The sequence below is a fragment of the Lipomyces tetrasporus genome, assembly GCF_029532465.1.
Source record: "Lipomyces tetrasporus strain NRRL Y-64009 chromosome Unknown POJ06scaffold_4, whole genome shotgun sequence".
Taxonomy (NCBI): Eukaryota; Fungi; Ascomycota; class Lipomycetes; order Lipomycetales; family Lipomycetaceae; genus Lipomyces; species Lipomyces tetrasporus.
The window spans coordinates 1112454-1134974 of NW_026611599.1; the positions used below are offsets into that span (position 1 = coordinate 1112454).

At 48.3% G+C, this 22521-nt stretch overlaps 12 protein-coding genes across 12 annotated transcripts; 8 read left to right on the forward strand and 4 right to left on the reverse strand.

Moving 5' to 3' along the window:
• Positions 1–252: 252 nt before the first annotated feature.
• Positions 253–1450, reverse strand: POJ06DRAFT_93012 (ribosomal protein L22/L17). Its single transcript, XM_056191766.1, has 3 exons — positions 748–1450; positions 532–586; positions 253–470 (listed from the first exon to the last, which is right to left on the reverse strand). The coding sequence occupies exons 1-3, from the start codon at positions 1054–1056 to the stop codon at positions 331–333; spliced, it is 504 nt and encodes a 167-aa protein (XP_056044730.1). The 5' UTR covers positions 1057–1450; the 3' UTR covers positions 253–330.
• Positions 1127–3127, forward strand: POJ06DRAFT_251040 (rRNA 2'-O-methyltransferase). Its single transcript, XM_056187350.1, has 4 exons — positions 1127–1563; positions 1671–1793; positions 1859–2496; positions 2571–3127. The coding sequence occupies exons 1-4, from the start codon at positions 1434–1436 to the stop codon at positions 2625–2627; spliced, it is 948 nt and encodes a 315-aa protein (XP_056044731.1). The 5' UTR covers positions 1127–1433; the 3' UTR covers positions 2628–3127.
• A 28-nt stretch (positions 3128–3155) lies between these two features.
• Positions 3156–4440, forward strand: POJ06DRAFT_251044 (autophagy-related protein 27). Its single transcript, XM_056187351.1, has 2 exons — positions 3156–3492; positions 3545–4440. The coding sequence occupies exons 1-2, from the start codon at positions 3228–3230 to the stop codon at positions 4132–4134; spliced, it is 855 nt and encodes a 284-aa protein (XP_056044732.1). The 5' UTR covers positions 3156–3227; the 3' UTR covers positions 4135–4440.
• Positions 4441–4780: 340 nt separating this feature from the next.
• POJ06DRAFT_281115 (uncharacterized protein) lies at positions 4781–5763 on the forward strand (the record flags this gene model as incomplete). The annotated part of the gene is made up of 2 exons (XM_056189924.1): positions 4781–4973; positions 5066–5763. The coding sequence occupies 2 exons, from the start codon at positions 4781–4783 to the stop codon at positions 5761–5763; spliced, it is 891 nt and encodes a 296-aa protein (XP_056044733.1).
• An 83-nt stretch (positions 5764–5846) lies between these two features.
• POJ06DRAFT_221606 (uncharacterized protein) lies at positions 5847–10845 on the reverse strand. The gene is made up of 5 exons (XM_056185629.1): positions 10449–10845; positions 10263–10394; positions 10044–10211; positions 6121–9987; positions 5847–6069 (listed from the first exon to the last, which is right to left on the reverse strand). The coding sequence occupies exons 1-5, from the start codon at positions 10698–10700 to the stop codon at positions 6013–6015; spliced, it is 4476 nt and encodes a 1491-aa protein (XP_056044734.1). The 5' UTR covers positions 10701–10845; the 3' UTR covers positions 5847–6012.
• A 2208-nt stretch (positions 10846–13053) lies between these two features.
• Positions 13054–13757, forward strand: POJ06DRAFT_281117 (uncharacterized protein; the record flags this gene model as incomplete). Its single annotated transcript, XM_056189925.1, has 4 exons — positions 13054–13247; positions 13318–13473; positions 13603–13676; positions 13708–13757. 4 exons carry the CDS (start codon positions 13054–13056, stop codon positions 13755–13757), a joined length of 474 nt encoding a protein of 157 aa, XP_056044735.1.
• Positions 13758–15243: 1486 nt separating this feature from the next.
• On the forward strand, positions 15244–15797 carry POJ06DRAFT_275015 (uncharacterized protein; the record flags this gene model as incomplete). Its single annotated transcript, XM_056189635.1, has 3 exons — positions 15244–15266; positions 15345–15695; positions 15767–15797. The coding sequence occupies 3 exons, from the start codon at positions 15244–15246 to the stop codon at positions 15795–15797; spliced, it is 405 nt and encodes a 134-aa protein (XP_056044736.1).
• POJ06DRAFT_93684 (uncharacterized protein) lies at positions 15562–16397 on the forward strand. Its single transcript, XM_056191773.1, has 3 exons — positions 15562–15695; positions 15745–15849; positions 15903–16397. Exons 2-3 carry the CDS (start codon positions 15824–15826, stop codon positions 16270–16272), a joined length of 396 nt encoding a protein of 131 aa, XP_056044737.1. The 5' UTR covers positions 15562–15695; positions 15745–15823; the 3' UTR covers positions 16273–16397.
• Positions 16398–16415: 18 nt separating this feature from the next.
• Positions 16416–17896, forward strand: POJ06DRAFT_289779 (Alpha/Beta hydrolase protein; the record flags this gene model as incomplete). The annotated part of the gene is made up of 4 exons (XM_056190324.1): positions 16416–16747; positions 16803–16883; positions 16931–17421; positions 17472–17896. The coding sequence occupies 4 exons, from the start codon at positions 16416–16418 to the stop codon at positions 17690–17692; spliced, it is 1125 nt and encodes a 374-aa protein (XP_056044738.1). The 3' UTR covers positions 17693–17896.
• A 674-nt stretch (positions 17897–18570) lies between these two features.
• On the forward strand, positions 18571–20426 carry POJ06DRAFT_93440 (alternative oxidase-domain-containing protein). Its single transcript, XM_056191769.1, has 2 exons — positions 18571–19482; positions 19538–20426. The coding sequence occupies exons 1-2, from the start codon at positions 18934–18936 to the stop codon at positions 20102–20104; spliced, it is 1116 nt and encodes a 371-aa protein (XP_056044739.1). The 5' UTR covers positions 18571–18933; the 3' UTR covers positions 20105–20426.
• On the reverse strand, positions 20185–20966 carry POJ06DRAFT_93564 (Acylphosphatase). The gene is made up of 5 exons (XM_056191772.1): positions 20775–20966; positions 20664–20696; positions 20562–20601; positions 20431–20502; positions 20185–20362 (listed from the first exon to the last, which is right to left on the reverse strand). Exons 1-5 carry the CDS (start codon positions 20817–20819, stop codon positions 20265–20267), a joined length of 288 nt encoding a protein of 95 aa, XP_056044740.1. The 5' UTR covers positions 20820–20966; the 3' UTR covers positions 20185–20264.
• Positions 20967–20984: 18 nt separating this feature from the next.
• POJ06DRAFT_251085 (uncharacterized protein) lies at positions 20985–22286 on the reverse strand. Its single transcript, XM_056187352.1, has 3 exons — positions 21992–22286; positions 21689–21938; positions 20985–21632 (listed from the first exon to the last, which is right to left on the reverse strand). Exons 1-3 carry the CDS (start codon positions 22070–22072, stop codon positions 21196–21198), a joined length of 768 nt encoding a protein of 255 aa, XP_056044741.1. The 5' UTR covers positions 22073–22286; the 3' UTR covers positions 20985–21195.
• Between the last annotated feature and the right edge of the window lie 235 nt (positions 22287–22521).

Consider the following 22521-nt stretch of genomic DNA (forward strand, 5'->3'; position numbering starts at 1 on the left):
TATTTCATGAATCGCTTTCCAATTTCTAATGAACCGTCTCTTCAAGAGCAAGTCACGGCGAGACAGCTGACGCCTTTTGTGACAGCTGATGAGAGGGAGAAGCTGAAAAAAATTAAACCTTCACTGTCTATCCAAAACGCTGACGACTATTTCGCCAGATTCACGTCCATTTGAGCAACCAATGAATGTATCATAGAAGAAATAAATTCTAAATTAATCTCTTAAGTTATGAGAAGTATGATTACATGATAACAACATGAATGAAAATATCTTTTTTGACCCAACCCTCATCATTTAGCTGTACAAAACCATTCACCTCTCTTAGCCCGTTCACCTAGACTTGACGATGTCCTTAGTTTTAGCAATCTCCTCATCCTGCTCGACAAGGATGACCTCAATGTGGCAGGGAGACGACATGTATGGATTGATACGACCGTGAGCACGGTAGGTGCGGCGACGCTGCTTGGGCGCTAAACGATTAATATATCAATATTAAGACCCGTATAACTCTGTACTGATCTTATGACGTACCCTGATTCACCTGGATGTGCTTGATGATGAGCTTAGAAGTATCAAGACCCTTGACCTATACAAAGCAATCGATCAGTATTTCGGGTTTCTTCGCAGAAAACTAGCCCACTTCTAACATTCGCACTCTGAATCTCGTATATTCTAGATCATGGCCCTGTTTCCCAGTATTCCAATCACAATAATCGTCCAGTAAACCAAAAGTGAAATATAACGTACATTAGCGTTGGCCTCAGCGTTCTTCAGTAGGTCAACGACGAAGTTGACACTCTTGACAGGCCACCTGGCTTTGGTGACACCAAACTCCTTGCCCTGTGCAGTTCGTCCAATGCTACCAGCGAATCTTCTGAAAGGAATAGCCTGCTTCTTGTCCTTAACGTTGGCGAGGTATCGGAGAGCCTTCTGGAGCTCCCATCCGTTGACAGCCTGGGCAGTCTCGCGAGTTTTCTTGAATGAAGCCCGTAGGTAGGATCCTCGAGAGCTGGCGCTCTTAGCGGGATTGCCGGGGGTTGCAGCGTAGCGAGTCATTTGCGAGTTGTAGTAATTGTCGGAGAGACGAAGAGCGGTCTTGTATGATCGAACGGTGGCCTACGTTCACGATGTCGATGAGATCTGGTGCGTTCCAGCCACAGTTGAATGGAAAGCTCATGCCTGCGGGCCGTGACTGCCGCGTAGGTAGTAGGGTTTAGCCCTAAATGTTCACTGGTTGATCGAGAGTCTCTGCCGCAGTTTGCGCAAGACCAAGACCAAGACCACATTGTATAATTCGTCAGCGAAAACTCTAAAATTTCGAAAGAAAAGTTCGGTCTGTGAAAAAACTTAAGAACCCGAACGGAAATTTCAACGCGCTATCAGTTTTGGAGTGAACGCTATCACTCTTCATTTTCGCCAGATCAAATATTTAAATGGCGCCTACACCAAGAGGCGGACGGGGTGGCCCACGAGGAGGTGGCCGTGGTGGCCGTGGTGGATTTTCAGGATTTTCAGGGCGAGGTGGTGGTGCTGGAGGTGGTCGCGGCCGTGGAGGCGGTGGTGGTGAGTATTTTTGATTCATATGGTTTATGAATGTCCGATATCTGCTTGGACATCGTGCTATATGTGTACTAGTACTTGGCACCTGAAGCTAACTAGTGTGTGTGAAGTACGAGGTGGTAGAGGCGGTGGTCGCGGAGGTGGACGCGGAGGTGGTCGGGGTGGACGAGGAGGTGCCACGGGGGGTGCAAGGGGCGGATCAAGGGTTATAATCGAGCCTCATAGACACGCTGGTATGTGTCTTTGTCTTGTGCTCATCTGATATGTTGACGTCAATTATTTACCATGCGTGATGTAGGTGTCTTCATTGCCCGTGGGAAGGAAGATATGCTGGTTACGAGGAATTTAACTCCTGGTGAGTCTGTGTATGGCGAAAAGAGAATCTCAGTCGACGTCCCTGCGTCTACTCCGGATGGTGTTCCTACTAAGGTAGAATACCGTGTTTGGAATCCTTTTAGATCGAAATTGGCGGCTGGTATCATGGGCGGCTTGGATGAACTCTACATTGCTCCAGGAAAGAAAGTTCTTTATCTCGGCGCTGCGTCTGGTACCTCTGTCAGTCACGTTTCCGATGTAGTCGGGCCGGAAGGTATCGTCTATGCAGTTGAATTCTCTCACAGATCTGGTCGTGATCTGATAACTATGGCGAAGAAGCGACCAAATATTATTCCCATTATTGAGGATGCTCGTCACCCACAGAAGTATAGAATGCTGGTAGGAATGGTCGACGTTGTTTTCGCCGACGTAGCACAGCCAGATCAGGCTCGTATTATTGCTTTGAATTCTCATATGTTCCTGAAAGATCAGGGTGGTGTGGTCATTTCTATTAAGGCCAATTGTATCGACTCGACTGTCGATGCCGAAACTGTTTTCGCAAGTGAAGTTCAGAAGTTGAGGAAAGAGAGAGTGAAGCCACAAGAGCAGTTGACTTTAGAGGTATGATATCATTTTCGTTTGCTCGGTTTCGAGCTTGATAGCGTGCGACGGGTTGCTGACAAAGGTTGATGTAGCCATATGAGCGCGACCATTGCATTGTTGTCGGAAAGTATTTGAGATCGTCAAACTAAATAAAGGTTATGGGTTAAAATGTCAATTGGATTGTAAATTATTTCTCGGTTTGTGTGTGTTCTGTGGTATCATGTTAATTTTGCAAGGTAAATACAGTGTCGGCTCCTGCGAAGCTATCGTTTCAGGTATTGCGCTAAATGCCTCGTATATTGATAAATTCAACACGTTATCGAGTCCAGTCTTTGATATAGGATATCTATATTGTACGTGGTAATGAAAAATGCCTTGGAACAAGCATAACGCATTCGATGTGCTACTACATCAATGCAACTCCCCGCGAATATATCTCTGCCATTTCCAAACAAGATAACTTGACAATATTGTTATCGCCTTGGACTCCTTCCGGCTACAGGTGCTAGTTGTTTACGCTTCCAGGTTGCCAACCAGTAATCCCCAGGCGCCTTAAAGCTAAAGCCCAAATGACTTGAACTGCGCTAAGCCATATATGGACTAGCTCATCGCCTGTCTTGCGTTTGTTTTCAAGCTTATTAGGTCCCGACCACGATAGCCTCATGGCTGACGGCTATAATAACTGTTACTATACCAGCACTCAGCTTCGCGGCTTCTATTTTCCTGGATACCATTAGTCGTCATTCACGATGCTGCTTGGCTCGACACTTCAGACTACGGCAATTTTATACGCCATTGCCTCCGCATCGGCTGTTCGTGCTACTTTCGACTGCAACACAGTTGTCGATGGAATCGCCCTGAATCTTACTTCCCTTGCCTGGGATCACTCCGTCAAGACTACTAGGAGCACTCCTCCGTCTACCACTACTATGACATGGAACATCAATCTATGTGCCCCTCTTGCCATTAACAATCAGATGGCCGCGAACATGCAGTGTCCCGACGGAACCCAAGGTAATTGGGACCATAATGCGCAAATTGTTGCTATACCTGACCATGACTATAGTTTGCGGAATCCAGACGGTTGCTATCGACAACCAGAACCCAGTCATTACTCAGGTCATTCCTGTTTCCGGTGACCTTAACGGAGCTACGGCCCAGAACGAAGTTCGTCTACCGAGTGCACAGAACGGCGAGGCTGCTGTTCATGTACGTCTCACCGGCGGCATGTGGGGCGAAGTTAAGGAAATGGAGACCAACATAGATTTTGTTTGCGATTCTGCCCTCACTGAGGTTACCCATGACGCCGATGGCGACACTGTTGGCCTTCAAGTCATGAGCTGGGACGAGAGGAGCCTTCACCTCCAATGGAGCACTGCTGCCGTTTGTGATCAACGGCTTATCCGAGTACAGCAATCAACTAATTCTACCGCCTGGAGCATCGTCAAGTACATCCTCATTGCTGCTCTACTTATCCTTGTCGCCTATTTTGGTATCACGGCCTATGTCAATTACAGCAGAGGTGCGACTGGGGTCGACCTTCTTCCTAGCTCACAGGCTGTTCTTGATATCCCGTATGTAGCCCGTGACTTCGCCAAGAAAGTAGGAAATGGCTTCTCGACGAACAGTAATAGAGATGGCTATGCCGTCTTCTGAGTTACTATTAACTCGCATTTGCATTCAGCTTTCAACTTTCAATTGGCAAGCTAAGGAAGAAGCCAATGTCTCTTCATTTCATTATTTGTCTCAGGGGATTGCTCTTTTTTGTCATAATTCGCATTTCCGAATGCAGCTGGCAAGTGTTTGGCGTAATTTAATTTTTGTTAATAGGTTCGTGAGGCTTAATTTTAGGTTGTGGTTGAACCGTGGCATAGAGTAACTGGATGGCGATGGATGGCGAACGATTTAGACCCTAAATTTGTACCTTGTTCTTTCGATTGTGGGATTCGTTTTTCTGGCACTTTGAAGAATTTCCTTTTCTATAGACAGTTCTGATTGAACCAGATTCTAAATACTATTCGTTCTTTGCCATATTTTTTGTTACTGATCAGACTACCATCTATTAGGGTTATCTCGCCATCGAGTTGCAACTTGCGATCTAATTTGCCTGCAATCTCCTGTAACATTATCACTTGCGTCCGCAACACCATTGTTTAGACTAACATTGAAATTAAATTTGAAAACTTCAGTCTCGTATTCCTGCTTTTGCTTTCGGTTGCAATTGGTGCGGCATGCCATGATTTCTCGATTAGCCAAGACACGTCTAGTGACGACCCTCGAGGCGGCTGCGCGAACTCCGGCTATGGGCCAGAGTACGACATGCTCTAAAATAGAACATTCAGGAATTTGGATTACTAGTACAGCGGCTTGTTCGAGTAGAAGTTACGCGACTCTCCTCGATACAGCAAATTTACTAAGGAAATCTAATGCTGGCTCCGGTTTCAAGACACCGACGAAGCGATTTTGGGAGAAGGCTAACGTCAAGACAACCAACGGTATGGTTTATGACTGTCAGGGGATTTACTTGTATTGAAAGCAATCTTCCTAGACTTATTTGCATGCCATATGACATGCTAACGAATCACAGATGGTCACCAGATCAACCTCGACATTCGACCTGTGCGGACATCGACTGGCCACCCCTTAATAGTCCCGCACAATAAAACCACCCTCGCACACTTGATTGTTCAAGAATGGGCCACACTACCGTCTTTGCAGATCAAGCCGCAGTCGCTGCCACTTACGTCACTGGCTGCCCGAGCGATAGACATCGCTAAATCGGAGGACGTGAAAGCCGCAAAAGAGGCCATCGTGAAGACGCTATTACCGTACCTCGATACCGACACCATGCTCATTTTCGCCCCGTCAGAGGAGTACAACGGTGCGTTGCGGAAAGAACAAGAGGAGTCTTATCGACCTATTATCGCGTGGGCAGAGGAGCAGTTTTTCCACGGCGAGAAGCTCAACTACTCAGATGGTGACAAAGGCCTAAGAGGAAATATGCAGTCGGATACTATAAAAGCGAACGCAACAGACTGGGCGAAGTCTTTAGATGTGTGGCAACTGACAGCATTTGAACGTGCGGTGCTTGGAGGAAAGTCATACTTAGGCGGCATGAAACTGGTCAATCAAGAAATATCGACTAGTGACTTGGCGGAGGCGGTCACATTAGAAGTACTGTATCAGATGAAGAGGTGGGGAGAAGTTGAGGACTCTCATGATGTTGATTGGGCGGATCTGCGCCGGCAGATTGGATCTGCAGCAGTTTTAATCATTACAGACTAGGATAGTGATATTGGATAGACATTGTCTAATAAATGTGTGTGTATTAGTATCCGTATACATGTAAACCATCACAAAATGCACGAAATACAGCAAACAGGACACAAAACCAAGAAAACTCTCAAACCAAAACCAGCAAGTTCTAAACTAATTGTGATACTTTATAACCAATATATGCAGTGTATATGTACAATCCTCTACTATGCACCCAGCACAAATTTACACGACCCAACCCCCAAACATATGCAGTAACTAGACCCTCTCCTTGATCGCTCTGTCCACCAAAATTGTATCCTTCTCTCCTTTGAACTATAAACTAGTTAACTTCAGAACACAAATATTGAACAACTCTCGACTTACCTGAAGCATGTATACAGCGACACGCGAATCCCCATCAGTGACAGCATCAGCTTCTTCCGCCAATTCATTCATTACATGAACAGCTAGACCCGTCCGTCCGACTCGTTCAAAGGAACTCTGCCCAAGCGCAAGATCAAAGAGCACCTGCCCGTCGTGTCGCTTGACTGTCACCTTATTACCACCGTCGTCCGGAACTCCCGTAATTGACAATTTCGCCGGTCCGAGGTTTCGCCACTTCAAAGCGTTCTGACGTAAGAACAAGCGGCATTTGAAGTCTTTGACCAACAGGACTTCTCCAGCACATGTAATGCTCGACGCTCCAGAATTATTACCACTGGCACTGTCTAACGAGGGATGATACCAAATGGAGGCCCGGCTACCAAACATGGACGAACCAATACTGCTATGCGACGAGGACTCACTGCTTGCAATACTGGGAGCGGAGGAACTAAATGGACGTGACTTCAAGCCGTGAAAATCAAGCCGGCAAGAGTTCATGGCATTGAACATGTGATCCGTCTCAATCGCGGTCCGTGTTCTAAACATCGTGATTCCTGGACTACCTACTTTCTTGACATGAATATCGAAAGCTGTGCTGCGTCGAATATTTACGTGCTGGTTGAGTGGAATTGTGAGCATCGGGCCGTCATTCGACGTTGACAGAGCATTATCGGCAAAACTGAACTGCACACTTTTCACATTGCACTTGGCAGAAGGAATAGATGACCTGCTACCCTGGACGATACTCTGACAGCGGGCCGCCGTTGCCGGCCAGACTTCTATCGCCCCACTATCTTCAGTAACAGTAACTATCACATGGACCTCGTTCTCGCAAATGCGATCCCATCGGTGCTGTGAGCTCCATTCGTACACAAAACAGTTGCTGCGGAACAAAACAATCTTCATATCTTCAGGAGTCGGATGTAAGGTTGGAGAGGGCGTCGTAGCGGAAACCGACACAGACGTAGCATCCTCCGAGACGGAAGCAGAATCATCCCAGACAGATCCTGAGGAATTGCTGGATGGCGCGTATTCATATTTCAAAGGTGACGAAGGCCGATTTTCACAACGCACTGGTGAATCTTTCGAAATATTAGAGTCCATCGAACCTGCAGAATTTACAGGAGATAACTCCCTTGAAGGAAGACTTGTCCGCTGCTCAATATTCAGGGGCGCGACTGAGTTAACCGCATTGAGGATTTCGTCTTCGTCGTCAAATGCGATAACAAGCCGCTCGCTCGAAGCTGGGAACGATCCCGAAATATTCTTCACTCTGTAGGTATCATCTATGGACGCCTCTTCGCGATGGCTTATCCCTTCAATCTCAATCTCATTCTCTTCTCCCTCACTGTCTGACATCGGCGTATCGACCAAAACGTATCGCTCGAGCCCCAGATCTGGAACTGCACGAATAGTAGCCTTGCTGTCACGAACAGTAGATGCCCTGGACGACCGCGAGGAGCGGGATTCGCAAGATAGACGCGAAGTTCCAACGCGAAGAGGAAGTTCCGGCAGGGTTGGAGGAGCTGCACTGGCCGAATCAGACGGCGGTGGAGATGGCAAAGGCGCTGTGCGAGAAAGATTGATTCGTGGAGTAAAAGTCTCAACTTCCTGAATCACTTCATCAATCCCAACTCTGTCCAAATATCCCCAGCCGTCTGTAACTTGAGTCCGAAAGTTCTCTGACTTCAATGCAACTTCAGCGCCATCGCTCGTGAAAAGTGTAGTATCGACGTACTCCCCAGGAGACGGTGGATAACCTGGAGATAACAATGGCTGTTGGACTTCTTGAGGCTTCAAATCACTATTAATTTTGAGAGGAGAAACCTTGGGCAAATGTAAATCATCTTTCTTTTCCTTTTTCTCGGCATGGACCGTGGGTACAACAGCCTGACCACTCTCACCGTCCGCAATTGGCTCTGGATCGGGTGCCGTCGGAAATGGCGGAATACATTGAGAAATGTGCGTCATCTGATCCGGGTCCTGATTGTCCAGAGTTCTCTGCTCCACAATTGGTGTCTTTGTCTTCGAATCCTCATCTTCCGCCTCATTTTCCGGCTCCTTCGACGCTAGTTCTACTCGAATAGCCGCGACGACAGGTCCCTCAAGAGATGTGGGTGGAGGAACGGTCAATATGGTCCTTCTGTCCTCAGACCCGATGTCGGGCTCGACCTTCCAGGACACTTGGGACAGTGCCGCTCTTGCCTTTCGAGCCGATCGCGAAAAGATGTTCAATTTCGTCGGTCCCTCTTCTACTGGCGGCACAGCAGCAGCTGCCATAGACGGGCTTTTGATGGACTTATTGCTGCTAGCGCTTGACTCCGGAACCGACGGATCTAAATTAGATAAGCTAGACCGCATGCTTGAACGCGAGGACTTCATATTCCGCAAGAATGACGACGATTGTTTGCGGGATTTGGAAGTACCGTCGGCTCCGAACTCAGTGGATACACTTCCAGGTGATGAGTTATCTAATATAACTGGAGATAGAGCCGATGTTGCCGTTGAGGCTCGCTTTCCAGATATTGACTTGCGAAAGTTGAAATTGACGGCATTCTCGTTGTTAGCATCTGAAGCGATACTATCTGGAGCGTTCTGACGAGGCGAGATCTTTCGGAAAACCGAGGACACGCGGCCGACTGCGGGTGACCCATTCATTGGATAGTCCTTGCGTCGAGTAAAGCTGAACATCGACTTGGGCTTGCTGTCGCCGAGTGACACATTACGAGAATATTCCAGGGTGTGCTGGACAATTGTGGGAGTGGAATGATACGTCTCGGGAACTATTGATCGCTCGGAATAAACAGAAGCTCTAACTGAGGCAGCAGGTGCAACCATACTGTCTCGGGACGGAGCTACAACTTGAATCGTAGACTCTGATGTATGTAATGCCCACTCATTTCCGATTGGCTCGATTTCAGAAGCAAATAGCTTAGCTACTGGGTGGAGTGACTGTTCCGTAACATCTCCCGTGAGTTCACTTTTCTTCTCGGTGATACTTGGTGCAGCACTGTCTACTTCCTCCAAAGCTGCACCATTTGCCATTTCCACCAATTTGCCCGTCTGACTGGAATACCCATTACGCTCCGTAGCTTGTACATCCACCTGCGGCTTCAAACCTGGGGACTCTTCTTCCTTGAGAATCATCGTCTGAATTGAAGATGACGGCTGTAAGGACCTTTGGCGTCGCCTAGATGGAGATGCTGAGCTCGATTCACAAGCAATCTTTGACTCGCTAGCCATCCTACTAAAGCGGACGTGCGCCTTTTGAGAAGCGACTTGTGTAGCCTGCGCGATCATACTACCGTATTTCAACACTGAATGTCGTTTTTTCTGTGGCGAAGTATCGCCGACGATATACCGCTTGATTTCCGGCTCCTCGAATAGTCGCGGACTTTGAAGTTCTGATTCGAGAATCTCGGCAGGAAGTATGATGCCATCGTTCTCCTCTGACTTGGTTGTGGAAATCTCAAGACCTTTGAAGTTAGTGTTGCCGTGATATCGCTGTGCAGTTGGCGGTAAATCCGGAGCAGGAGGGAAGATTTCCTGGAATTTCGCTGCCCAAGTGTTCCTGTTCTCCATTGATGAAAACTCGAGCTCAAGCCTGCTGCCGTTGTACGAGCTCAGAGCAATCGCAGAATCGCAATCTCCAGAGAAGTATACGAGGTCAGCGCGGCGGAATGTGGGAAACAGAAGATAGCGATGGAATTCATGAAGTTGACAGATAGCGAGAGCGTCAGACATGAGAGGTTCCGAAATGAGAAGAATTTCAACTGGGAGACCAGAGAAGGTTTTTCCGCTTCGATGAGATAAATGACATTGACAATATGAACGCATTGAGATAAGTTGGGAGTTAAACCAGGTGGCCTGGCAATAATCAGTCTCAGATCAAAAGTCGACATCCATAATTTGACGGGACTTACCACTGGCTGCAAGTTGTCAAAACTCCTGACACGCGAAAAGTCGACCTGAAGTCTGGCGACCCTTAATTTCTCGCTCTCGACCTTGGCCCGAGCACTTGTAACTAGGGCACGATAAGTTGACGTTGGCATAGAAACCTTCTTCACATTGGGCAGGAATTCTTGGAGTTTCTAGGAGGAAGTTAGTGGAGCAAACAGGACGTATGTTCTCGATCGCCTCACCTTGAAGAACTTAGCATAAAACCGAAGACGAACGAGCGGTCGTCGTTTGAGGTATATCATTTCTTGCGTCTCATCCGGATTGAAAACATATTCCTTGACGTACTGGTTATAAATAGGAGCCGCTTCCTCCGCCTGAAATTCTTTAGTCTTCGAAAGTAGTCATTCAACAAGCTGTGCTAGAATTACCCATTCCAAAACTTTCGTTAGGGACGGCTCGAGAGAGCAGTGAGAGATTAAGAGTTCCTCCACGAGTCTAACAGACCGCATGGACTCAAGGTCTTGAATATACTGGATCTCGGTAGTCGTCATTTCGTGAAATAGGTCGTCGACGGTTAACGCATTGAACCGTTGGAACGAATAGCCAGTGTCCATACTCATTGAAGTGCCGGGTCGTGACATGGTCGAGGTCGCAATGCTGGAAGAAACCGTGTGAACCATGTTGGGCAAAGGAGAGAATCTACCGGACACGGAGAACGTGTACGTATACCGGACGAGTAGAGGATCGTGACAGCGGCAGCTAGAAGATGTGAGAAGACGAATGGAAGGAAGAGGGCGAAATAGAAAGGACGCTGTTGCCGTAGTTCGAAGGGGTTGACTCAGAGTTGGGGGGTGGTTACCAAGGGGTAGATGATCGACGAGCTTGTAGCATCGTAAACACGCGACGCGCCCACGAAAGCCATCGAGTGGGCCATAGCTATACGCATCCTATCCTATACACATGCACCGGACTCTCGTCAGTACCATTAATGTCTACAGCAGCATATGGTATATTGTAGTGTTAAATGTAATTTAATCAAAAGTAGAATAACTTTCTCGCAGCTATTGCTGGAGTGATGAATATTTGACCACAGGTCGCAAGGGGGAGGGTTAGGGTGAGAAGGGTGCAGGATTTACGCGTCAGGTACGCGTTACTGAACGAGGGACAGAGTCTCGCGACCTGAGTGCCACCACTTTGCCGCGGAGGCACATAATCCTGTCCCTAAATTGGAATAACCGGTCAGCAAGGGAAGCGAGCCGCATGAGACAACATGCTGTGAAGGCTTGCGGCATCATTTTTTGGTCCACGATGTGTCGTCTGCAAGGGGCTGAGTGGCGCACAGCAGATAGCACGCGCCGACAACTCAAGCGCGGCATTTATATCTACGCGTCGGGACGTGACATTTACTTCACCGATTTCTGAATGCCGTAGTGTGTGGCCGTCTCCGCAATATAAGAGAAGCGTGCCTGACAGCTGTTACTAATCTCGTCTTGTCTCATTATAAGGTCCGACACAAAACTTACCTCTATGTGGATATAGCCGGCAATAGTTTGCAATAATATTAAGGGTACAACCTTCCGCAGCCATTATGCATATGTTGCTGTGCATGCTCACTTAGTGGCAGACGTCGCTTGTCAAATTACAACTGTAAGGTGTTCGACTGTTCAACGCGTCAGCGAAGCTGGAGACTACCTTGCTGACGCGGCTCTGCGTGCGTATTTTGCGCCATGGCTCGTGTCCAGTTCGCCTGTACAATTGTTCCCATCATGCCAACAGGATATGCAATACCTGACACCTACTAACCATCGCATGTTATAGCTAGTGTATCATTCAAGACACTCTTGCACTTACCAGAATTGCTTTGCTAGTGCCTGCGCTGGCGTTGGCAACCACTTGGTCATTTGCGTGGGTAGGCTTGGTCCGAGACTCCTGCACATGCATACCCGCCCAGAGTGGACAGTCCGCCGAAATATCTTGGTGTCTCTGCAGCTGGATAGCTGCAAATAGAGCTGATCCTCTTAGCTGATCAACATAAATAATTGCTTGCGTTGCGCACAGGTATCGGAGCGCCGTCTATGCCTATGCTCACGAGCGCAACGGCTCAGCTCTACGCCAATGAGGCATCTGCATTATACTCTGGCTCTGTTCACGCCATATATCTTCACTGCTGCTGTTCTTTGCGGTATCGTAATCGCAGTCAAAGCGTCGCATTGTTAATGCGCGGCCATATACTTATGGCACGGCATAGTTCGTAGTTATCGAATTTTACAGTTAGACATTTGCACTTTTCTGAACTACATATTCTACACTTGTATTAAACGGCCACCAAACCCCCCGGATTTTGAACATTACGAACAAATTCCGAGATCGGGTGGTTCCATCCTGCATGCCATCTGGCCTTGCCAGATGGCAAGGAGACAAGGCTCAGCGCACAGTCCCTTCTGATAGAAGGGCGACTAGCTCGCCCGAAGGTCGACTGTGCTCGCATACATATAGAATCTATCAAAAGGAACATCTATTTGGACAAAGGTGTAGGGAAATTCCTCCGGGAAAAACAAAAACCCAGTGGAAACAAGGAGCCCGGAGGTAAAACCTAACACTTTGTTCCTTATGAGATGGTAAAGGCTCCCCTCTTGACGCCTGTCGACAAGGCGTCGCTGGGACCGGTAGTGTAGCTGGCTGCGCGCAATAATATGGCTTTCGTCTCTGCTTCCACATGTACACTGTCACGCCCCTGGCTGGCCTCACCACTTGAGCCGCACTATCCTCGTACTACTTTGCGTTTCTAATCGATGGCACCCGAACCGAGAGGCGACCCGGAGGTTCGCACGGTACACGGAACACGGAGCACGGAATGGCAATCTCAACTGAACTACAGGTAACACGGATTCACCAGTCGCCAGACCGCCGGCTATTTCCGTTTTCTGTCCTCTCGTCGGATTCTATATCCCCACTTGCTGTTGCTGCTGCTGTTGTTCCCACTTCATCTTTCCTCGCTCCCAGAATACCGTTCATCAACTTGCATCTTCGATAATGGCTCAACAGAAACGACAACAGAAGCCACCACGACAACAGCCCCCATTACCATTCTGGAACAGCGGTTCAGTACAAATCAGTCAGCGGCTGTGGTTGCCTTCTTCCTCCTGCCACGCCGAGAAATGGGGGTCGGAACCAGTTGCCCACGGTTGGGCCAGTTGTCTTCGGTGGTCGTCTACTGCGGAGGTGAAGTGAGTTGAAGGAACCCTTCACCTCCGTAGAGCTCATCTCCTCGGCACCAGACGACTTGGGCAAGGGAAGTCCTACGAACAAAGCGAAGACGGAAAAGGAGCCCGCGGCGAAGGCCAAAAGGCACAGATTGTACCCCACGGCCGAGGAGAAGAAGATTCTGGTGAAGTGGATTGGGGCGGCGCGTTGGAAATACAACGAATGTCTGCGCGCCATAATGGATGAGGGGTCCCTAAATCGAAGAAGGCGTTGAGAGCCAGGGCGATCAACAAGGAGGCGATGGAGTTGTTGAACAAACCCTGGGTTGAGGAGACTCCTTACGACATCCGGGACGCTGCGATGGATGACTTCCTGAAGGCATTTGCGTCGGGAGCAGCTAGGTACAAGAACGATAAGAAGGTGTTTCAGATCTCGTACCGCTCTCGACAAAGGTGCTTCTAGGAGAGCAATCGTCATCCACAGCAAGCACTGGCTGCGGTGCAGTGGGAAGTACACCTTTCTTCGCCACATGAAGAGTGCAATAGAACTTCCCAAGAAGCTGCTGTATGACAGCAGGCTGGTGATGGAAAGTGTAACAACCCCTCTTCCCCGGAGTAGTGGTGACGATCATGCAGTCGATCCGCTGATCAGTTCGGCTCGCACAGGATCGTCGGGGAACAAGGAAATGAGATCGACATTGTATAATTAGATTGTTGTACGTAAGATCTACATCATGTGGGAGATTCCGGTGAACAAGGAATCACCGGGACTGCAATTGTCGGTCTATTAGAAGGTGCCTCTGATCTTGGAAAGGAGGAGGCAGGCTTTAGTCGAATAGACATTCCCCCAACTTGTATACTTTTTCTTGCTACAGTGATCCCCCCTGAAAACCGTTAGTGCAAACGCACGTTACAGAAAGGCATACAGGCCACTTTTATCTGTGCGTGCCCGGGCCACTAGAGGGTGTAGAAGGCCATGCAGGTGTTCCTCGGGTCGTGTCCTTAAATCCGGGTGTAAAAAAATACGGACGTTTATGACGGGGTACAGTCCGGACGGTGACGTACTTGAACTGGGGAAGGCCGACATTGGCCACATCTACCGGTTGTGCCACCGGATGGATGCCCTGCAGAGCCGGTGGTCTGTGAAGGGGCTAGAGTACAGGAAGAGACGGCGGATGAAGAGGGCAGCTGCAATGATCCGGCGACGGATAAGGAACCTGGTGCATGACCTGCATTGCCGGACTGCCAAATTCTTGTGCAGTTCGTACAATCAGGTTTTATTGCCAAAGTTCGAGACGCAGCAGATGGTGACAGGCAGGGGGCATCGCAGGATTGGGTCCAAGACGGCGAGAGCCACGCAACTTGGTCCCACTTCCGGTTCCAGCGGCGCCTTCTAAACAAGGCAAGGGAGTACCCCTGCTGCCGTGTTGTGCTGGTCAGCGAGGAGCACACAAGCGATCTGCGGAGCATGCGGCCGTCTGAACAACGTCGGCCGTAGCAAAGTGTTCAGATGCGCTCAATGCGGGTATGTGTGTGACCGAGACATCAACTGGGCGAGGAACATTCTGGTGAGGTACTGCACCAAACTTGCAAGTGGAGAGTCTGTGACGGACTCAGATCCTCTTCAGGCACATGCGTGCGTTGACGCTTGTGTTGCTGTGTTCCCGTGAGCCCTGAATCATCGACCTCAGATCCTGCGGCTCGTTATTATGAGCCTGCACTGTAATCCTTCCTTCCCGTTAAGTCCCTGCATCCCGCGACTGGTTGTTTGTGGGCCCTCCACCCAAATGCCTTCGCCAGGCTCCTAATCTCCGACCGATTGGACGCGGTACCCGGTTCTCTTTTTGAGTATTGTGTTCTTTGTTCTACTTGGTAAGATGTCTGTACGCTAACGGCACTAGCAGATCCATTTTGGAGGTTGGCATTACGTTATATTTACAGTCAAAAATCTTACTTATTAACATTGCGTAGATACACAGCAAATCTACGATGAATGGCATTATAAATTTAGGAATTTAACATGACATCTGTTTCTGTCTTCTGGTTAGTGTAATTTAAGTTTTGATCTCCGTTCTCCGCAATAGGTGCCGACGACAGTATAGCTGTGGTACATTAATGTAGCCTAAAGTGCTCGCCCGTACTCTACAACAATTTTGACTTTCCCACAGAATCGCCAATATTGCTCCATCCTGCCGTTCTAGAAAATTACGTCAGGTCTGGACTCATCGACGAGTCGTACCCTGCATTAGTACCGTCCTCGGATTCGTGTTCAGTGACGGGCATCGTTGTACGGAACGTGTCGCAGAAGCAAGTCGATCGCCTAGACGAATTTGAGGGCGATGAATACGAAAGCAGGACGGTCGTAGTCCACGATTTGGAAACCGGAGAGGCCCTAGAGGCGCAGTGCTACATATGGGTTGATGACATGAAACGATTGACAGGTGCGGATTGGGATTTTGAAGAATTCATGCAGTAAGTGACTAGAGTGATCGGTCGGACCGTCGGGTGCTAACCGATGTAGAAATCGTTTAAGAATTGGATAGAACTGGAGATGAAGGCGATAGAAAGTTGTAAACCTTAGACATTAGAGGGGACTGCGTATGAAACGTGCACTTTTCATGGATCAGTAAGTAGTAGCTTTTGACTGTCTACTCTACTGTCCGATCTAATGATCTTCTGTCTCGCTTGCCTTTCACCAGCAGAGATCCACACAACCGCAACAATGTCGACTGACCCGTTCTCGCTCTTCTCTCTCAAAGGCAAGGTCGCCTTGATCACGGGCGCATCTTCTGGCATCGGGTACGCAATCGCACAGACTTTTGCCCATGCAGGCGCGGAGATCGCCTTTGGCTACAACTCTTCCCCTACCGCTATTCAAACTGCCGCCGCTCTAGCAAATGCGGCCAGCGTGACCGTCGAAGCATACAAATGTCCAGTCAGCGACTCTGACGCTGTCGCCTCCACCTCGCCTACACATATTCTACGGCGCAGGGAGATATGTCGAATATTTATTTACATGCCGACTGCATCATTTGCCGGAAACCCCTAACCTCAGGGCCAAGCTTGGCCTTCGCCTCACCCCGCGTTTAAATATGTATGATATGCATGTGCAGAAACACCCGTCAATTGCCATTCTAATTTGCCGGCATCCTATCGAAAATAAAATTGCTTTTAGACTTTGTGAGTTTTCGAATGACTGAGCTGAAATACACAAGTACAACTGTGAAGGCCGCATTTCCCCGTGCAAAGAGATACTCAACTGTCCGATCTAATGACCGTCTGCAGTTAGCTTTGAATCGGTACCAACCGCCTAGTCGAAGCGCAAGTGGGTTTACACTGATCTTCTTGCATTGTACTGGGTTTCAGAAAGAAACTTGGGAGGAAGTGATAAAATACATATTCAATCAGAGTGATGACGTCCCGATCCGCGAGGCGATTGCATTCGACTGGGTTGGACATGGTGATTCGGCGTTATTGAATAAAGGAAAGCTTGGATATGATCTTCTGTGGAGTGATGGCAGCAGGTACGAATCAGTGGCAGTTCGTAGCATTTTCTGACATTGCTATTGGTATTTGTAGAGATCTCGTTGCTATGATCGACGAGTTACAGATTCCACAACCAATCATTTCTATTGGCCATTCAATGGGCGGTGGGCAAGCGTACGCTAGTGATACGCTATTGTACATATAGTGGCTAAAAGTTGTAGTCTCGCTGCTTGTCACTTACGACCTCGCCTATTCACTGCTTGTATTGCGATAGAGCCCGTCGCGTACCCCTTCGCTCTCTACTCTCGTCTATCTTCTATCACAGCTTCATTCACCTACCTCCCGGACATTTTCAGAAATAGAGAATCAGCCGTGAAGTTTCTAATGTCTTCGACGTGGAAGTCGTTCGACACGGCAGTTATGGACAGGCTGATAGAGACTGGCTTCTATCACCCTTACGCGGATGAAAGAGTAGCTTTTAAATCCAGTTCATCGCAGCAGACAGCGCTTTACACCGCGCGGAGTTCGCTCGACGAAATCTTCGCTGGTTTGCCGTACGTTGATGAACCTGTACTTTTGGTTATTGCAGAAAATGGCCGATGGAATCCGGACGAGGCACCGCAAGCTCTCTCCCGCGCCCTGAGGAATTCTGAGACAGTTGTCATTCCAGGTGCTCGCCACATGCTAGTTCAAGAAATTCCTCGAACGGCAGGTAAGTTGTAACAGCAGACTCGATTCGTGTGCACAGTTAACTCACCGCAGGTTCTGTAATTGTCTCATACCTATCCAAGACTTGGACGGCCTGGGCCGAGGAGCAACAGCATGAAAAAGCTCAGCTACAGGAAGAATTGCAACGCAAGGTGGAGGCTGGTTTGATAAGGAATGTTAATATGCTGAGGGCCTATGGCGACGAAAGCCGAAAACGCATGCAGGCACACAAAGTCAACGCTGTCGGCAAGAACGAGAGCAAGACCAAACTTTAAAATTCGATTTTCTTAACGTGATCAACCACCGAAATTTGTAGACGATCATGAGAGACCAGTATATAATAGACAGTGAATACAAACTTATGACGATGCGGAAACGGCGTCGCTACGTGGAGTGGCCCATAGTTGCCTGCACGGATACCCCCCTTTAGGGCCGGGCAAATGGTCACTCTAGCTCAATTGCCGACTATGTTGAGGGCATGTTCTCCTGGCAAGCGTGCGTAAGGCCGGGCGTAGAGTTCGAATGATCTGACAGTATTTTAAAGAGGATATGCACGTTGGTTGGTATACATCAATAAATAGAAGTCATCTGATATTACGAATAAATATCCCGACTCCACTACTTGATATCTGTCTGAGCAGTACGCTCTTTCATGGGCTGCAAAGCACTGATAGAGCTATTTTATGCTAGTCGTGCACCAATTCCGGTGGAATGGTGCACGGAAGCTACGAACTCACGGACCATCGCCATGCATACAACCGGATAGCGTAAAAATAGTCGGAAAACATATTTGCAACAGCTATTCATTCTTCCGAGATTCTCATCAAACAAAAAGACAGTGACGAAAGATTGCTGCTCAAGAATCAACGCAATAACGGCTCGACTCCAATCTACAATCCGTTCCAACTGGTCGAGGTCTGCATGGGTTGGCGCTTGCAGAGAGTTTCGTAATGCGCGACTCCTCCTGCAAGAGGGTCATATGGACCGGCCAGGTGGCGAACTAAATATGAAGGATTGCATGTGGCCAATAATGCCTGATCGCTGCATCGAAAATTTTCCGGCGTAAAAGAATGATGCGCCTACTCTTCCGGCCCCAGCCACTTATCGCCTTGCGCCACTTGGCCCGTGCCTCACGAATTTGACGTCATTACCGCGGGGTTGCCGAATTATTGTCGTATGGAAAAAGCTAGCGCCGAGTCACAGACCGGGCAATGTCGCCGAGGTCGCCGATCATGTGAAACTCACTCTGAGCAGTTACTGCACAGTATCCTCTCTAGCGATAAGGCACTCTGGAGTTGCTCCGAGATTGTCCGACAGTGAAGAACAAGGTCTGTAGCTCCATCGCTCGTGGTCAGCCGCACGTGCCCGTGAAGACTATTTAAAATAAAGCGGCGGCGTATAAAGGGGTGTCGTCTTTCGTTCCTCAGCATCCTCTTCGCTTGTGCATCAGCGTAGCTACACTTCGTCGATCTAACTGCACAAACATTACTCAGTTCTTGGGCCGTCCTACATCTTCATGACTTCGTTGATCACCCTTCGACAAACATCAACTCACGCCGCATTGCGGCTTTCTCCCGCTCTCATGTGCAAGGCAACCTCCTTGCGCAGATCTACTTTCGTTTCCTACCGGAACTTCTCCGTCTTCTCCTCTTTCCGGGATTCAGGATCAGCCACTCTCACAGGCAATGAGGGTGCACCTATCCCTACTATTCCGCAGGATGAGAAGTTGAAAGACCAGACCCTGCAAAGCTCTGGAAGTGGCAAGGAGAAAACTTCCTTGATGAAGCCAGACAAGCACAACTACTTTACTGAGGCGGCGTGGCCACATCCTATTTATACCGTCGAGCAGATGAAGGCCATTGATATCGCTCATCGCGAGGCCAGGACGTTTTCTGATAAGGTCGCTTTGGCTGCCATCAGAGTGTTGCGGAGGTCATTCGATATCGCGACTGGATACAGTCATCCCAAGCCTGGCCAAGAGGGCATGTCAGAATTCCGCATGACTGGTGAGAGATGGTTAACTAGATTTGTCTTCTTGGAAAGTATTGCGGGTGTGCCCGGAATGGTGTATATCAAGTCCGATGAAGAATTGTGCTCAAGTTTCTAACCAGATTGCTTAGGTTGGTGGCATGGTCCGTCATCTTCACTCCCTGAGAGCTCTTCGACGTGACCGAGCATGGATTGAGACATTACTGGAAGAAGCGTACAATGAGCGAATGCATCTTCTCACCTTCCTCAAACTGAGCAATCCCCGGTGGTTTATGCGATTCATGTTACTCGGCGGACAGGGTGTCTTCTTCAATCTCTTCTTTGCATGCTACCTCATTTCGCCCAGAACATGCCACAGGTTCGTTGGCTACCTTGAGGAAGAAGCTATCGTTACATACACCAGATGCCTTCAAGATATTCATGCTGGTCGACTCCCTGAATGGCAGAAGTTGGAAGTTCCGGATATTGCCAAGCAGTATTGGAAGATGGGCGATAACTGCACTATGGAGGATTTGATTCTTTACATCCGCGCTGATGAAGCCAAGCATAGAGAAGTCAATCATACGTTCGGCAACTTGGACCAAAAGATCGACAGGAATCCATTCGCACTCAAGATTGACAACGGCCGGCCGCAGCCGACTAAGGGGTTACAAACTATCAAGTCTACAGGATGGGAGCGAGATGAAATCTCTGCCTAATCTTGACGGACATGCTATTCGAATGATAGAGATCACTGCTATAAACGTAGAATCGCAATAACCCCATTCAGAGATCTAGTGCTTTCGCTGTATACATTTAAATTTGGGTTGGTGTTCGTGTTGCTGTTGTAACATTGCATTCATATTGAATTCTTAATTTCTACCATCGTCCTGGTCGTACAACAAAGCCGTTCTCACTAGAGAGTACATCTATGTATTTGTAGTCAATCTTATCAACTCGACTTAACATCGGTCCAGCTGTGAATCACGTTAGGAGAAAAGAGTTATTTCAGCGGATTCACTGCCAGTTGTCCTGCAGTACTCACCTTTCAATGCCTCGACAAGTCGCTCTATTGTGTTAGCAGCGCCCTGTGCTTCGCCCTTGACGGTTCCATGCCCTTTCATGCGCTATCAGATACCCAGTCAACAATCGACTTCAAAACAGTTGGTTGCATACTTGTGTTTAAAACCCATCCCGTTACCCCAGTTCTTAATGCCTTTCGCTTCAGTTATGTAAGTAAAGCGCCCAGTAGTCCCCACCAATCGTTGGTATAATTACCTCGGCAAATTTCCTGAACCCGACACCTTGGACCTAATGCAATAGTTGTAAGCTTGTACAATGGAGTGCGTCGCTGGATGCGTGGTACGGATCACCGCGCTGCAATCATACCCGTCCGTGAACTTCGAAGGCGACTCTTCGCAGAGTGGAATCCATCTGTAAATGCAAGCTATTTTGGAGCCTAAAGGCGTGTCTGGAGCCAGCCAGATATTAGAAGAATGCTACAAGTCAAGAGCCTTCTGTTCAGCTGCTCAGATCGCATCGATTGAATGTCCGAAGTTGGGTCTGGTTATCACCTGTAGCCACTCCATGTGTAGAACCTGGCCTATATTGTTACCCCTGAATACTATGACGTCACATCCACATCCAAGAAAATCGGAATAGTTCTCTATTAAAACCCAGCCAGATTAGAGCTAAGTTTTTTATATTAACTCTAGAATTTTAATTTATCAAAGCAGTCTACCCCAGTAGATCGTCCTCTCCACCAATCAGCATAAAAGCCTAACTGACAGCCAAGTAGACTGTACTGGATTCAAGCAACCAATTGCTTCCTTCTGCCATCGTTTGTACAGCTCATGAATCTCCACTGTCTCCAGTGCCACAATGGAAGAACATTCTTCATTATCCATCTCACAGGCATAGGAACATCTGGGAAGTGACTCCACATTCCTTCCTCGAACTCGACTGATTCCATATTATTCAAGAAGATCGGAAGAACGTTCATGGCAAAATCGAGTGTGACGGTTTTCTTCCCTGTCTCTCGTGCGATCTCGGTCAAGTCAAATTGCCTTTCAGGAGTAGAGAACCTTGATAGCGCTATAAGTGCTTGAGGCTCATCCGCCAGATGCGTATATAATGCTTCAGAGAACGAGTCCATGATCTCGAGGAGACGCGTAGGATGAAAATCCGACTGGGAGTTGAGCGAAGTAAGGTAGCCCTTGAAATTCTCCAGTCCAGAATGGAAAGTCGCTACAGTAGTGAGCAAGATCTTTTGCCATGACGATAGGACGAATTCTTGGCCTTACCGTGCTGTTCTACTTCCCCATCCATTACACCCTTTTCGCCCGTCGCCTCTTCGATTGCGGGGAAGAAATGCACTTCCTCGTAGCGATGATGCTCTTCTACACACCTGTGCCATGCAAGACAGTAGTTGGTGAAGTCCCTGTAATCCGAAGACGGAATTCGAGGGGCTTGTTGGTAGATTCCATTGAACCCGCGGATAAGGCTGTTGTGAGAGAGGGCCATGTGCGAAGCTTCGGCCGTGAAACTGTCGGTCTGTGAAAAGATTAATGACAATGTCATATTCTACGATGCACTCAAGATCATACCTGCCCTGTCTGAAAAGATGGTGTCGCCAGCAGGGGTAGCGGGGTATCACTGTAGAGTGGAGGATCTTTATAAGGAGCCATCGCAGCAGTATCTAGATAGTAGGAATATATGTCACAGAGGGTTAGATAGGAGATGCGAGGTCTAGTTTTATTTTCGACATAAGGCTGATCCTTAGCGCTTATTTCGCCCTGTTGGAACTCAACGTACACTGTACACAGTAATTTGTAGGGACAATATCAAAAATGCAACTGAGAGTTTCATAATATTAAAATGCGATTTCGCATCGTACCGACCGTACCAAGCACTAATCTCCGGGGAGGGGGAGGGGGGTGGGCCAAATCTCTGGGTCCGGTACCCACTCCCAAACTTAATTTGCATCAATCGTTATACTGTGAGTGCGACGCGTTTCTGGGAGTGGCTTCTCGAATGTTGTTTGCCGCTTGCTTTCTTTGGTCTTGTATAGTTACTTACAAGTACGTTGGTTTTTTCAAAACAACAAGCACTGGCCGGAGTAGGGGTGATCGTCAAA